The sequence below is a fragment of the Gopherus evgoodei genome, chromosome 2 (assembly GCF_007399415.2).
Source record: "Gopherus evgoodei ecotype Sinaloan lineage chromosome 2, rGopEvg1_v1.p, whole genome shotgun sequence".
Taxonomy (NCBI): domain Eukaryota; kingdom Metazoa; phylum Chordata; order Testudines; family Testudinidae; genus Gopherus; species Gopherus evgoodei.
This window is the reverse complement of record NC_044323.1, coordinates 231,282,913-231,297,925: the sequence shown is the minus strand read 5'-3', so window position 1 is coordinate 231,297,925 and position 15,013 is coordinate 231,282,913. Positions and strand designations below refer to the sequence as shown.

At 37.9% G+C, this 15,013-nt stretch overlaps 1 protein-coding gene across 3 annotated transcripts in view; it reads right to left on the bottom strand.

Annotated features, from left to right (window-relative positions):
• Positions 1 to 2,568: 2,568 nt before the first annotated feature.
• The window catches only part of CHD7 (chromodomain helicase DNA binding protein 7), a 209,649-nt gene continuing 197,204 nt past the window's right edge, over positions 2,569 to 15,013 (bottom strand). For 2 of the 3 annotated variants that reach the window (XM_030553154.1, XM_030553153.1), the window contains 13 exons: positions 14,645 to 14,774; positions 14,213 to 14,285; positions 13,907 to 13,964; positions 12,487 to 12,715; positions 12,116 to 12,324; positions 11,254 to 11,931; positions 10,322 to 10,482; positions 8,244 to 8,471; positions 7,570 to 8,013; positions 6,724 to 6,945; positions 6,130 to 6,270; positions 5,328 to 5,432; positions 2,569 to 4,463 (listed from right to left, as the gene is read on the bottom strand). In XM_030553154.1, the coding sequence (XP_030409014.1) occupies positions 3,531 to 4,463; positions 5,328 to 5,432; positions 6,130 to 6,270; positions 6,724 to 6,945; positions 7,570 to 8,013; positions 8,244 to 8,471; positions 10,322 to 10,482; positions 11,254 to 11,931; positions 12,116 to 12,324; positions 12,487 to 12,715; positions 13,907 to 13,964; positions 14,213 to 14,285; positions 14,645 to 14,774 (3,611 nt within the window). In that variant the 3' untranslated portion in view covers positions 2,569 to 3,530. The remainder of the gene's footprint in view (positions 4,464 to 5,327; positions 5,433 to 6,129; positions 6,271 to 6,723; positions 6,946 to 7,569; positions 8,014 to 8,243; positions 8,472 to 10,321; positions 10,483 to 11,253; positions 11,932 to 12,115; positions 12,325 to 12,486; positions 12,716 to 13,906; positions 13,965 to 14,212; positions 14,286 to 14,644; positions 14,775 to 15,013) is intronic. The other variant, XM_030553155.1, reaches the window with a different exon arrangement.

Below are 15,013 nucleotides of genomic sequence, written 5' to 3'. Positions count from 1 at the left end.
GGGGACCCTGGGGACCAGTTTAGAGAGTTACTTAAATTTCATCGGTGAGCATTTTCCACCACTTGTACTTTGTAACAGTTTCATATACAGCCTCAGTTAATAGAACAAGAATATAAACTTTTAAAAAAATGTTTTTTTAAATATGTATAGTCTTTAATCTGATAGTTTGAGCAGTTTTGTACTCTAGGTGAGCAGGCACGAATAGTAAATACACAGAAAAAGGCCTAGTTGAATGCTAAATTACAAGGCACACCATTTCTATACTATGATAGAGTTTCCATTTGCAATCGTTTTCTCACTTGTTCCTTGATATTGCCAGTAGGTTTCAAGTAACCACTCCAGAAACCAACAGAAAATGGCTGTTTAACAGAGATAGACTTCTCGTAAAGCAGCAGGAGACAACCTGTACTCCACTTTTACTTAGAAGTCTGGAGAGGTATCGTACCTGATACGGTGCAACCTCCTGTGCAGGATTTTAAAACTTTATAGTTTTTTCAGTGGCTAACGAGTAAAAACATTTCTCCCATGAAAGCACACACTTTATATTTTCATGTAATACAGATCTTGGACATTAGATGGCAATCCCCCTCGCTTCATTTTTTTTTTTTTTTATAAATATGAAGGCTGTTGTCTGTTCCAAAAATCAAGTGTCATCTTCTTTTAGAAACAACAGTAGATGCCTTACATTCTAAATGTAAAAAGTTACAGTGTTGAAAATGCTGGTTGTTTTGCTTCCTTAATAATTTAATATTAATTTGTCACATATCACAACGTTACACACAATTTCAATTTTTCTTTGAGTAGGAAATGCAGGTGCTACATAATGTTAACTATTGCTATAGAAAAATTCAGAGGACCATTTTACAGGGCAAAAATAATGTTGTGGTCTAATGAACAATCAATGCTAGGATCCAGATTTTCCTGTGCTGATGTCCATTTGTCATCAGTGGGTACATCAAAACCATGACTTTAAAACTCATTCCTACTCTTCTCAATTAATAAAGGCTTCCTCAAGGATAGCATTAGCTAGTGTAAATTCCTTGCTGGTAATTGTGAAATTGAATAAAACTGGATACTGTATTATTGGTAAAAATAATATAGTTACAAATAATCAGTCACAGCAGACACTTCTGAGAATTGCATAATTGGTTCCAAAAATCAGTTCAACAAAAAGAATTCAAGTAACTTCAAAAACTGATTAAAATGAATGCTTCAGATGAAATTTGCCAAACCCGATCAGACTTGTGGCCTTTCAAATTTGGTATCTAGCTTTTTATGGTAGCCTATGTGTGATGTTTTAGAGAAAGGAAAGAATAGTGCACCTAGTCAACTGTGCAGTGAAGCATACAGGGGAAAAAATCCTCCCTGACCTTCATTAACTCTGAATGATCTATTAAAGGGGCAGAATGAGCCATTTTGATTTGTCCTCATTTAGAGTACATGCATGTGATTCATTCATACAATATTCACTTTCTAGCTTTTCATTTCTAATCTTGTATTTTCATTGCTCATGAAGTGCTCTTTTTAGGTCAAGTTCTGTCCTCTCATACACATCTACCTCCCACTGAATTTGGCCCTTGGAACATTGGTCTATTTGAGACCTTGTGTCAATCTGTACTGCAGATCAGTTTAAAGTTCTCAGCCAGCTACAATTCTTACGGCAGTCAGTATAACTTTCTTCAAATGATCATTAGGATTTACCCACTTCGGACATTCTGGGGAACATTTTCAGCATTGTGCATGGGTTTCTTGTTCGTCACTGGAGTTGTGTGCCCATAGAAGTTAAAAATCCAGTTTTTCCATGCACTATAGTGGAAGTCTACCCCTTTAACTTCATGTCAGGAGGGTTATGTGTATGTCCAGGTGACACAATGAAGTGAAAACAGTAGTCCTCAAATGATACATTATCTCAAACATCAAAGGTCACGTAAGGGTACAAATCAGTAGCTCTCCAGAAAAGGTTTTGGTGTTAGAAAAGTGGGTCATTTTTAGTTTCATGTAGGTTGTTTGACATGGTGGTTTCTGGCATCACAAGCTCTGGTCTACAGGATACCACAGAGTCTTTGTGTCCCTTGCTGACACTACAGCATTGTGTTTTTCTTCCCATTAACCAAGGATAAATGACCTAGATATTGTGCCTATTAAAGCCTCATTTTTCTTTTGCCCTTTTGTTCTTTAGTGTACCACATTATCACATGCTGAACACATTTTAAAGTATTCTCAGTCCCACATGCCCTTTTGAGGGAGTAATGCAGGGTGTGTGTGTGTTTTTCTGTAGAGTGAGTTAGAGTGGAATAATGTGAAGGTAATTCAAGATTTTTCGTCCTGCTTAGTCTCCTGAAGACAATCAGTTCAACATATTACTAACAGTTAATCTAGTAAAAGAGGATATAGCCAGAAACTGTACAAACGGCCACAATTATGTATTTTGCTTCTACTATGAATACACCCCCATTCCCCCCCATACCTATATATATATATTATATATATGGAGAAGGAGAGAGAGAGAGCGCGCGCGCACACACCATTTGTCATTTCTCTAAACACTACATTCTATAATTACAGCTCTGCATATCATGGGTCACTTTTATTAAAAGCATCATTACTACAGTTGGCAGCAATTTACATCTTATCTTACATGATAGCAATTCCCAAAGAAAAAAATAAAAAGACATCACAACAAAGAAAACAATACATTTACAAAGTCATGTCTGTAAACTTCAAGGCTAGTTTAGAGTTGAGGTAATGCTGTTTAGCTTTGTGGCTAAAGTAACAAAGTCCTTTAATTTAAAAAAGGTACCTGATTTTCTTTATTTTTTTCTCTTTTTTTTTTTTTTGTTTATACCAGTGCATTACAAGATCACGAGACGATTAAACTGTAGTTTTATCCTGTAAGAACCTTCTCAGTGGGTTAATTTCCAAAAGGTACTCTTCACATTCAACAGCTGCCTTATTATTGCTGTGTCTCAAGACAGAGACATTCACACTATCATGGAGATTGTCAGAAAGAGTGTGTGTGTGGGTGTGTGCACGCGCGAGTGTATGAACTCCCATACAGTCAAAATTATGCGCAAGTATGATATGTATGGTAAATTTCATCTTGACCTTCACAGCAAAAATAAAAAATAAAAAATAAAAAAATTAAATATATAACTTCATACTTCCTTTAAGCAGCACTTCCTTCTATTAGTGCCACTTGATTACAAATTGCTGCTTTTATAATAATACCAATGGTACCAAAAGGAAAAAAAAAAAAAGCAGAGCATTATGTCAATTTCCTTAAAAAGACATGATCACCTCTCAAATTTCATCTCTCCTAGGGATAATAAATAATGCACTGCACAATACTTAATGACCAAGATACCTTTTGACACATCTGTATAACATGACTTGAAATTTTTTTTTTTTTTGCTACACTATGTTACAGAACAGCTTATAAAAACTAAGTATGGACATTAACTGTGAGAGTGTAAACAGTAGGACTACCATTTGTCAAAAGTTTAAAACACTTTAACTGTAATTGGTACTGGTTATTCATCATTTTCATTGTTTTCTATTTCATCCCCCCCATCAAGCGAGTCTAATTCTTCACCCTGTGCTATTTCATCTTCTAAAACGGAGGAATCTGCAGTTTTATCAAGGCTCTCCTCTGCATCACTGCCTTCTAAATTCTCCTCTTCTTTAAATGCAGCCCCTTCAGTTTTGTCAGTAGCCTTTTCTTCATTGGAGCCCACTGCATTCTGAAGTCCGGCTAACCCTGGGAAACCAGGCAGTGTCAATCCTCCCAGTCCTGGAGGTAGAAACATAGATGGATAGAACAGGCCAGGAGCCATGGTGGACAATAGGAAAGGATTGAAGGCCAGAGGGTTTGTGGGCAATCCAGTGTTGTTGCTGGTGGCAGCGACGGCAGTAGCAGCACTGACAGATCCATTTGCAGAGTCAGTAGCAGAAACGTCTGTGCTTTTCTCAGAGTCTTTGTTCTCCTCTTCGTTCTCATTTTTCTTCTCTTCTGCTTTTGAAGTGCCATCTTCAGTTTCTCCTTGACTGGAAGCAGGAGTGGTGTTTCCAGGAGCAGCTGTTATTGGGTTATTCAACAATCCACCCAATCCAAACATGTTGGGTAACCCTGCCATACCTGGCAACATCAGAGGCAGCATGGCAGCTGGATTTTTAGAATCACCTCCAGCAGCCGCAGCTGTTGCTAGTCCTGGAGGGAAGCCCATGAGGCCGGCAAGCTGGAGAGACTGTAGATTCTGTAGATTCTGAAGGCTTGTGAGGTCCATTCCAGCAAATAGACTGTTCATTAGCAGTGGGTTGATTCCCGAAGTTGAAGCTACAGCGGCAGCTGCTGCAGCTGCTTTGGCAATTTCACTTTTTGGCCTTCTTCCTCTTCTGCTTGCTCCTTCCTCTCTCACAACTGGGCCTGTGAGAAGACGGTCAAACATGGACTCTGGAACAAAACCCTGAACAAAGAGGTGAAAAAAAGATTCTTTATCAATATACTTTCAGTTTTAAATAGGAACAGTTGATTATGCACTGTCAGTGTTCAATACTCAGAGTATATGTTTAATGGGTCATGTGTGAGAGAAGAATTGTTACACAATACTTCTGAATTCTTCCATGCTGGTGGTGGTAAAAAAAATAAAAATTGGTAAGTGACAAATGGAGACAGACTACATGAATGTTGGAGCTGGCAGAAAGCATAGGAAATGGAACAAAGTGAACAGCAAAAATGCTAATTTTATACATATAATCACAACGATGGGACAAAACATGCTGAATAGAATCAGAGCTGTGAAACACACATTTCACAGACTGCTCACCAAATTCAATTAAAATACAATGAAAACACTGCAATTACACGCTGGTCATGGTTTTTCTATTTCTACTGAACTACTGTATCAGCTGGGCATTATCCTATGCTTTCACAGAATAAATGAGTATTTGCAGTGTTGCTTGCACTCCTGGATGTTGGTTGATACCAATATGCTTCAATTAAAGAATCCATTTCTTATATGGATGTGACTATTGGATTAATATTCAATTAGTGAATGAGTATTTGTATTTAGCAGTCACTCATATTTATGACTATGAAAAAAACCTTAATGTATAATAAATGTTTAAGATTGTGCACAAATGGTTATCTACTGCAATCCCATTGCACATTTCTATCATCCTCTCCCAAATGCCGGATAACCCCATCCTGCTACTAATATTTCCTTAGTTCAAAACAAGCTACAGTCAATACTTATGTGGCGGAAATGTATACAGTGTTGATTTCTTTTTGCAAATAAACTTTAAATGGAACAACTGAGCCTTATACTTACAGACTGCTTAACAATATCAGTCCAGTCTGGAGCAACAGCAAATTCAGGATTTTCTTCCAACCACCTTGGTAGGTCCTTCATTGGAGGGGCCATAGCTCCACCCATCTAATTAAAGACATTAATTACTCTTAAAGAATGAAACAATGCACACATTTCATATGCAGTAGATTACTTTTCTTTTCTAAAAGTTATAGTGGCTTTTAGTAGTGCAATTCAGAGGTGATTAAGGGACACCAAGTATCAGAGGGGCAGCCATGTTAGTTTGTATCCACAAAAATAATGAGGAGTCCGGTGTCACCTTAAAGACTAACCGATTTGGTTTTTACCCACGAATGCTTATGCTCTAACAAATCGGTTAGTCTTTAAGGTGCCACCGGATTCCTTGTTGTTTTTAAGAGATACTGTCCATCTTAAGTCATGTCTATGCTGAAACTTCATGCAGGGCAAGCAGTGTGTAAATCTACAGTGATCTAGCATGGTGCGCACTAACTGTATAGAGAAGCCCTTAGATACCAGTTGGGAAACTGAATATTTTTGAACTAATATTTGTGACTCAAGCAGAGTCAATAATTTGAAGTTTGTTAAATATTTCATTTAAAAAAATCTGACAAAAAAAGTCAAATTGTTCAGCAAATTATTTACTCACTAGCTAAAAGGGCTGTAAATCGGGGGGCTGCAGGCCCCCTAAATCAGCCTCTCCGGATTAAACCCTAAATCATCTTGGCATGAAAGACTTGCTTCCTGGGTGCCAGAGATGCTCTGAAACAGTTCTAGCAGAAGAGAGGACTAGTCTAAGTTTTACCTTCTTTCCATTTCGTTTATTTACGACAGGTACCCTCTCTTCTCCTGTTAAGGTGTTTATATCCAATTTATTAGGGTTTCGACATCTGTGTCTTTTTTGCTTCGGCTTCTGAAATGGGGAAAACAGCACATCTGCACTCTTCTAAAAGGAAAAAACAAAAAATATAGTGTGTTAGGTTTTTCTATTTTCCGGTGAAAAGAAATAAACTTTCAATCAACTCATTGCAATAAAAGTTTTTAAGACTATATATAGCCAAATTCTTTGCCTCGAGATTTTTCTCAGAAATCTTATCCCTTTTTTGCCAAAGGGAACATACATTCTGCACAATTTGATGTATATTTTCCAATACACATATCGCTGTTGAATTTAAATATAAAAATTAAGTTAAAACAACATTCTGGCAACCTATGGGTCCTATTTCCATTGAAGATTAGGGGAAAATTATGACTGACTTCAACAGGACGTAGGATCAGGTACTAAATGAGTATGCCTGGTCTTCGCAATCTCTTTCAATAAATGTGTTTCAATTTCTTTGAGCCTTAAGGCCACACTAATTTGATATAAGCTATAGTTTTATATGTAACATCTACTTACTGGTACATAACTTGGCATATCAACAGTATAGGTAGGATGCAATTTAAGCCATTCAATTAAATCCTTGTTTTTAGGAGCATCCTCTCCCACAAGCCTGGTCCCATCCTCTAAGTTAATTACAGGGATCCGAGTGTCTGGGTCCAGTTGTCCAGGAGATGGAATGTTTCTTGCTGGTGGGGTCTCCATATCGTCTTCGAATACTTTGGTCACTTCTGCATCCTCCTGCAAAAAACACGATGCTGGTATGAATTTTCACCTCTAAGGAATATTACCTCGGAGAAGTGATTTCCCAAAATGACTAGCTAAAATCAGAGCTTATCTATCAGCGAATCTCCCTAAACTATTAAAGTTGTTTGAATAAATCTTACCATATAAAGCAATACTGTTACATTACGGACATTTGGGAAGTTTAATATTTTACAAGAGCACATTATAGCCCAAAAGGCTAGTTCTGAGGGTATTTTCTAGCTGTTCCCAATGCAGAGTCCCTGGTCTTTCCTCTTTTCTCCATAATTAGTATTCAGTAAAACCTCAAATTGGAATTCCATTTTGTTAGTGCACCTGTAAGGTTTTTGTGAAGAGTGAAGTTTGTGGTTACTATTTAAGAGGTGTATATCACACACAAAGTTGTCATTTGCCACCGTTAAAAGTGCTTAATTTGAAATGCATAACATTTTAGTCAATAATTAAAGAAAACATAGCTCAGAATATGAACAAGGAGCTGATGGACTTAGTAAAAATAAGAAATTTCTACACAGTCACTTAGACTAAAATAGCACTTCAAACTCAGATACCTGGAGTAACAGATACAAAGGAAAAAACAGAAAAAAAATATTGCTCTCTTACAACAGTCAGCGATGTCCGTTTGTTGCTCATAAACAATAGATCAAGCCCTTCTACATTTTTCCTCCTTCCTCTCCTCCTCTTCATGGGCGGTTCTCCATCCATTAAAGAACCATTTAGTAGATGCCTTGTGGGTGTGCGTGAAAGACCTGCTTGCAGCAGCTCCATTTGAGTTTTAAAGGCATCAGACACTGGTGCAGAGACATTAGGCAAGATAAACTTAGAAGTAACAGATGAAAAATTTGAGGTAGAACTTGTTGCCTCTCGTGAGGCCTTTGATAAATCTACAACTTTTTCTTGTCCATTTTCTGAGACCACCTGAGACTCTCGTAACTGGGCAACCATTTCCATAAGATTTCTTCTCTTGGCCGCTCTCTCAGCCTCGATTTCAATCTTTCTCCGTCTCCTCCTCCGCTGGCGTGGGACTGATAAATTGAGTGCATCTTCCTAATAAAAAAATGAGCATTTCTAATTACTAACAAAGCTGTACTGAATTTTAGAAAAAAAACCCACTGATGTTCCACTTGACCATAAGACAGAAAGATTGCACAAACATTTTAAAAGACAGAAAGGCCTCATTTATTCAGCAAAGCAGTTTAAAGCAGCCTATTTTTCTTTTTCATCTCCCCCACCCCTGGTTCCTTTTTCTATAATGTAACCAGAAAGATTCAACTTGCCTTTGATAACTGAGGAGAAACAGTGATATCTTCACTGCCACTGATGCTGGCTTGACCAACCATGGAGAGCTCTGCAAAGCTCCTTTTCTGTAGAGGGCTGTCCACAGCTGTTGGAGTATACCCAGGTATGAGCCCTTGGAAATCAAACATCTGGCGCCTATTTACTGGCCACTTCCCTTTTAGCACGGCTTCACAGATGTTGTCTAATCGGTTGATCATTACTCGGTCCTGCATAAAGGAAAGTACATAATAAACCTTTGGTGCAAAAGTAGCCATTTAAACTCAGTCAGACTGAGCACAACTGCACAGTTTAATAGCCTGCAAGACCTGAGAAATACAAGCAAAAATATCTAACAGAATGCTTACCGACCAGAAAATACACCAGTTGTTCTAAACAGTTCACATACAGAAAATTATGGTGGAGAGAGATGAAGTTACTGTTCATCATTTAAAACTAACGTGTTGGAAGAACTTGTTTTCTATAAAGAAAAATTACACTAGTTGACGTTTACAAAGCACTCACTATTGTTTACATAATACTGAACTTCAGTTCAGCAAAATCATCAGTTTGGACAGGAGAATTAAAATATCTGCAATCAGTATCTTAAAGCTATGGTACTTCATATCCAACAGGCTGGATTCTGCAATTCTGTCCCAGGAAGTGGTTCCTCATTAGCGTCACTATTAATAAAGTTCAACATTATGAAACGGGCACCAACCTAGGGACATCTAATGAATGTCAATTTTCATTCCACATCCATTATCACTTTAAATTTCATTGACGCATGTACATTAAAAAAAATTCTAATTCCAGTTTAGTTTACTTAGACAAAATTTACACATATTAAAAGCGTTTGTTACTATGAACCTTTAAACTCCTTTGGTGAAACTTTCTGAATCTAGCAATACCTGATTTTAGCATTTTGAATGTTTCCTAAAATGACTTTATGAAAAGAAAAAGAAGGATCACTTGATTTTTCCATTTCAGTATTCAATGATTTTGTATTCTAGCTTGCTTGAAATATACTGAAACACACTACAGACGCTCCCCGGGTTACGCACAACCTGACTTACACAAATTATAACCATAAGCCAGAAATAGGATTTTTGAGTTGTGGACATTTTTGCGTAACGTACGGGTATATGTTTCCGACTTATGCAAAATTTGAGTTACGCAAGGCTTTCCAGAACGGAACGACTGCGTAAGTCGGTGGGCATCTGTATATGAAGAATACTGCTGATTAGGGAATAGAATCATCCTTTAGCTTCCTGAACAGCAGAACACTGCAAAAGCCACTAGCAAGTCTCAGCAGCTGCAGCAGACTGCTTGCTTTCCCCAGGAATAAGCCTATTAGAGCAAGTTTTTTTTCTAAACCAGATGGCCCTGTTATGGTGATTAGTAAGCTTAAGACTATTACTACTTTATTTCTCTCCCTACCCTCTTTGCAAAACCAGGAAACAAATTTATAAGGATTTATCACAAAATCACTGTTTTATAGATGTTTCCTATTAAATAATTATCTGCATTTGTTACAAAAATAAAATACAGGACAAAACTTCATCTGCAGTTGCTGCTTATGTTTACAGGAAACCTTAATTCAATTACATCTGTCAACATTATATAATAGTTTGGAACAAGTAGGTCATTAGTATGCTCTCTCTACAATCTCCTCACCCCCAACATAAATGGTAATCTTCCAAACCTCTGCTCTTAACATTGAAGGCACCTCTGCAGATGAAACCCATAAATCAAGGTAATAAATTTGCTTCTATCAACAAAGGTGTGATTCTGTTGACATAAGAAAATATAGTTTGCAAGAAAAATAATGCATTACACCAGTCTGTCTATACCAAAGAACGTAATGTAATTCCTACTTTTTTCTCTGCCTACTCTCAAATAACTGAAATTTATAACCTTATTTCATAAACTTCCTAGGTCTCTATTAGACCACTAATAAAATGTGTTTTGAACATTAGAGAAACAATCTGCAAAACTGAAAGTCCATTAATGAAATAAAGCAGGAAGTTTTCCATGTTCTATTCATACTGAGAAAGGTACTACTCAATCGTGAACCAACCTTAGGCCAGAAAGAAAAGGCAAATGTTCTCTCATGAAGCAACTGAGCAACTGAAGGATCTCCATCTTCCAAATAGAATCCATCACGGGTTTCATCCCTTGCAGTGCTCATAGATGCATTGCTTTCTTCATCAAAATTCTTACCCTGAGATACTGTTCCTGCTGAGGAATAACAATCGCCAGGCATTAGCTACAAACAGACCAATCATCTTAACTAAAAATCTTTGGTTGAAATGTGGAATGTAGAGGAGAAAGGGACTCTTTTTTTTTTTTTAAGTATACTTTTGGTCCTTTTGTAATGTAGGTCAGTCATGCTGTAGCTTCAGAACTGAGTAACATTTGGTATAAACATTATTTTTCCAGAGGAGCTTTCCATATCCTAATGAAGAAAACCACTAACTTAAATTCTTCTGCTATAAAATGTTGACCGAAACCTTGCAGCAATCACACCATTGGCATTTCAGGGTGAAAAAAAGGGGAATTTAGTATACCATTTTGTTAACCCTTTCAGAGGATTTCAGGTTTCTACTGAAATATTTTAAAACAGTAATTAAAAAGCAAGATTGATAATCTTGAGGCACAGTAATGCTTGTCATTTAGATACTTATTGAATAATTGTTGGGGCATATCCTTGGCCCTTCTACAGCCTCTGTGTGCTCTGATGGTGCCAAGGGCCTATATTATTGGCTCAATTCACTATCTTGATATTGACCTGCTATGGGGGAATCCCCAGGTAAAACAGCGCTGTTGTAGCTGCTCTTACACCACCCTATCTGGGCCATTGGCCTAGGGAGAGTGGCTGGGGAGCAGATGTATCTGTCCAATCCTCAGTTGCCATAATGGCTCTTTGGCTGCCAACTATCAGCTGGCATGACTTTTAACATTAGCTTCATGGCTCTTCTCTGTTAGTTAAATCATTTCTGTATGCATTACCTTCAGGTTGAGAGGACTCTTCTGATTTGTCATCATCATCAAGTTTCTCCTCTTCATCCTCTTCTGAACCTTTTTCAGAAATAGATTTTGGATCTACATCTGTACTCATTTCTATAGCTTTCCTTTCACATTTAACAGGTCCAGGCTCAGCCTCAGCATCACATTCCTGCTTAATGCCTTTTTCTGCAATATCTGTCTCCTCTTTGATATCAGACTTTTCTTTGGCTGCTGAATATTCAGACCCCTCAACTTTAGACTCAGCTTGTTCTGTAGCCTTGTCGTCTTGTACTGGTGTGGATGGGACAATAGGGGGCGTATGACTGCAGCCAGCACCCAGTGGGTTTAGTGAAGACACACTGCTTGCATTACCTGCCCCTCTGTTTTGAGCAAAACTTCTGTGGGCATCAAGGAAAGAGAGTTCAGGGTCATTCAGGATGTGATAATCTGTCCTACTGACTCCATGTTTAGCAGCACCGATCAGTAAGTCTTTGTCATGTTTACCACACTCCCACCACTCTGGCAGATCCAAGCTTGGCTGGCACAATTTTAGCCTCTCCCCCAACTGAGGGTGATGGAGAACCTGCTCACGGATTTTTCGTAACAGTTCTATGCGATATAAAGTCCTAGAAGCACGCTCCTCTGTGATTGGCTCAATCATGGTGGAAAGATCAGGTGGTTCTGTAACAAAATTGGATTTTCATTGTTTAACCTGATTGAATATAAAAGTTGGTTTTTAAAGATTGAAAAAGTGCAAAATTTGTAATTACTACGTTTTGTTATCAAATCATGTTTCAACAGGATTGGTCTCTTGATTTTAAACAGGGTAAGTTATTCATGTGGATTTTTATTATTATAAACTTACCTTCATCTGGTTTGGCTGGCATTCGGCATACCCGCCTGCACATAGTCACAAAACAATTAAAGTACTTCTCCAAACTTTCATCGGATTTCTTATCAAGCCTAGCAAAAGCTCTGAACTGGTTCCAGTCAAATTGTTGTTTCATAGGGTCAAAAATAATCCCAAAAGTAGACACTACACGATAAAAATCTGCTTCTTCTCTTCTTGTCCATCTAGAGTGCAGAAAATTAAGAATGGTTAGAACAAGGCCTGACTTAGTGCACCGGAAGACCCCAAATGTTAACTATTAATCCAAAGCAAAACTGAAGTGATGGCAACATACATTTTCATAGATATCTGCCATTGGGATTTGGGGGAAGAAATCTTAAACTCACTTTTGACGTTTTTCAGTTATTATAGCTTCTCTTTCTGCCTCCAGTGCTCTCACTTCCTCTCTAGGCCGACGTCTCCGTCGGTCCGTCTTCATTAGTGCCTCTTGCCTCATTTGTTGCCTTTTGTAGCTGCGCTGATAGGCAGTAATGAGGCGACGCAGACGGGTAGTCAGGGTTGAAGTGGTGGGCCAGTAGAGTTGGCCTAACTCAGCATTGCTTTCACTGTGCTTGCCTAGAGAATAGAAAAATATATGTGTATTGTAAGGATAACATTAGGCATTTCCAAGTCTTTATGACTACATAGGATTCTAATTTTGTAAGGTGAAAGTATACTTCATTACTCTAGAAGTGAAATAAATAAAAATTGGGAGTAACTATTTTTGTTTGAAAGGGAGGAATGGATAGGATTAGTAAAAAACCTACCTCAGAGTTACATAAATTTGACAAATACTTATGCGTAGCCAACTGCCTTCCTCTTATTCCTAATATTTCTATCACATGCACCTTCCCTGTTGACTTGCTTTGTGACATCAGGAGATTTGCATTAGAGTGTAAAGTTAATGCGATAGATCTCTAAACGTATGTACTAAAATTATTCAGTCCCCTATGAGGAAACATTTACGATTTCCCATCTATTATTTTTTACTCTTACACTTGGCAAGCTTCCTCACTACTGAGAAACATATTTTATATGATTTAAATATTATCCAAAAATATCAATGGAAAAATATGGAAAAAAATGGAAAAATATCAATGGCTAGACTTTCATATCTTAAATACGTAGAGTTTTACCATCCCATAAACTCCACTGTATAATCAGAAACTGAACAAGACACATAATAAAGTGGGATTGTTCCCAAGTACCTAAGAATTAAGATCTAAGACATCCATTCTCAAACTGTGCATTGGGAATCCAAAGTGGGTCATGACCCCCTTTGAATGGGGTCATCAGAGCTGATTTAGACTTGCTCAGGCCCAGGGCTGAAGCCCAAGCCCCGCTGCCCATGGCTAAAGCCAAAGCCAAAGCCAAAGCCCGAGGGCTTCAGCCCTGGACGACGGGGCTCAGGTTGCATGGTCCCTGCCTGGGGCTGAAGCCCTTGGGCTTCAGCTTTGACCTCCCTGCCCAGAGTGGTGAGGCTCGGGCTTTGGTCCCGCCAGCCGATGCAGTGAGGCTCGGGCAGGCTCAGGCTTCAGTCCCCACTCCTGGAATTGTGAAGTAATTTTTGTTGTCAGAAGGGGGTCACGGTGCAATGAAATTTGAGAATCCCTGACCTAAGACTCTGAAAGATTTGACTTTTCTAAGCACTAAAAAGTTAACATCGATTTGTCCAAAAGGACTCAGCTAGTATCTTAAGTCTGGGTATTAATATGGATAATAATTAAATGCATTAGCCTCTCCCTTTTCACTTTCACAAACCCTTACTTGTCGTGTGGCTCTCTATGGATTCTTCTTTATCTTCTGGAGGTGAGTTTGCAAATTCCTTTGGGGAAGACAAGAGTTACTTTAGTTTTAGGTTTCAGTTGTGCTTTATCTTTTAGAGGAAAAAGGGCAATCTTCCAAAAACAAACAAACAAAAAACCCCAAACACTAGCAGCAAGGTACGATTATCACAAATGTGTTTTATCTGGTGGCTTGTGAACTTTTATAATTAAACATCATTCTAAGAACATTAACACAGGCACTGAATGTCAACATTACACATGTGCATTACTACATTGAGGTTCTTACATCAATTTCATCCTTAAAAGGAATTCTGGTTGGTTTATATTCTGGATCTTCATCTTCTCTGTCAAGCTCTCCTCTACACAAAATTTAAAATAATAAAAATAATCAGAACAGAAGTATTTTTCCCAAAACAACCCATATTACTGATGTTATATGTCTCAAAGAACAAGTGACAAAAACAGAAGTGTGAAAAAAACCAAGCATCCGTTTGTGATGTATTAATACACAAATATGTCAAGTTCACCTCTCTCAATTTATCTGCTTCTCTGAAAATATTAGTCTGAAGTATTTTTACACTGTATTAACTAATACATTATCACTTAGTATCCTCAAGTCAGATGTAAACACAATAAGTGAACTCACGCCAACCATATACAGCACTTATTTAATTAAAATCAGTTTATTATTTATTACATTTATAAATATCCTTCTTACCCATCACCACCATCTGCTAACATATCTGTCCCTCTCTGTTCAGCAGCTATTGCCTTGGCATCAGGCATACCAACCCGTTCCAGAAAGCACAGCGCAGGGTCAGCTCTCATAGAATTGTACTTCTCATAGCCTGTATGGGGTGGGGTAGAAGGGAGGGAGGGAAGAAGAAAAAGAAATCACACCACAATTGAACAGAATGATTTATGTTATACGGACAAATGGTACATGTTTTACTTTCATAAAACAAATCTCTTCCTCATCATCTTGACTTGAATCAAACTGTTTCATAAAGATACTCAGGATCCTGGAAATTAGTTTCTTTCTATTCATGTAACAAAATATTCTCGTATGAGTAACTTCACCAATGTA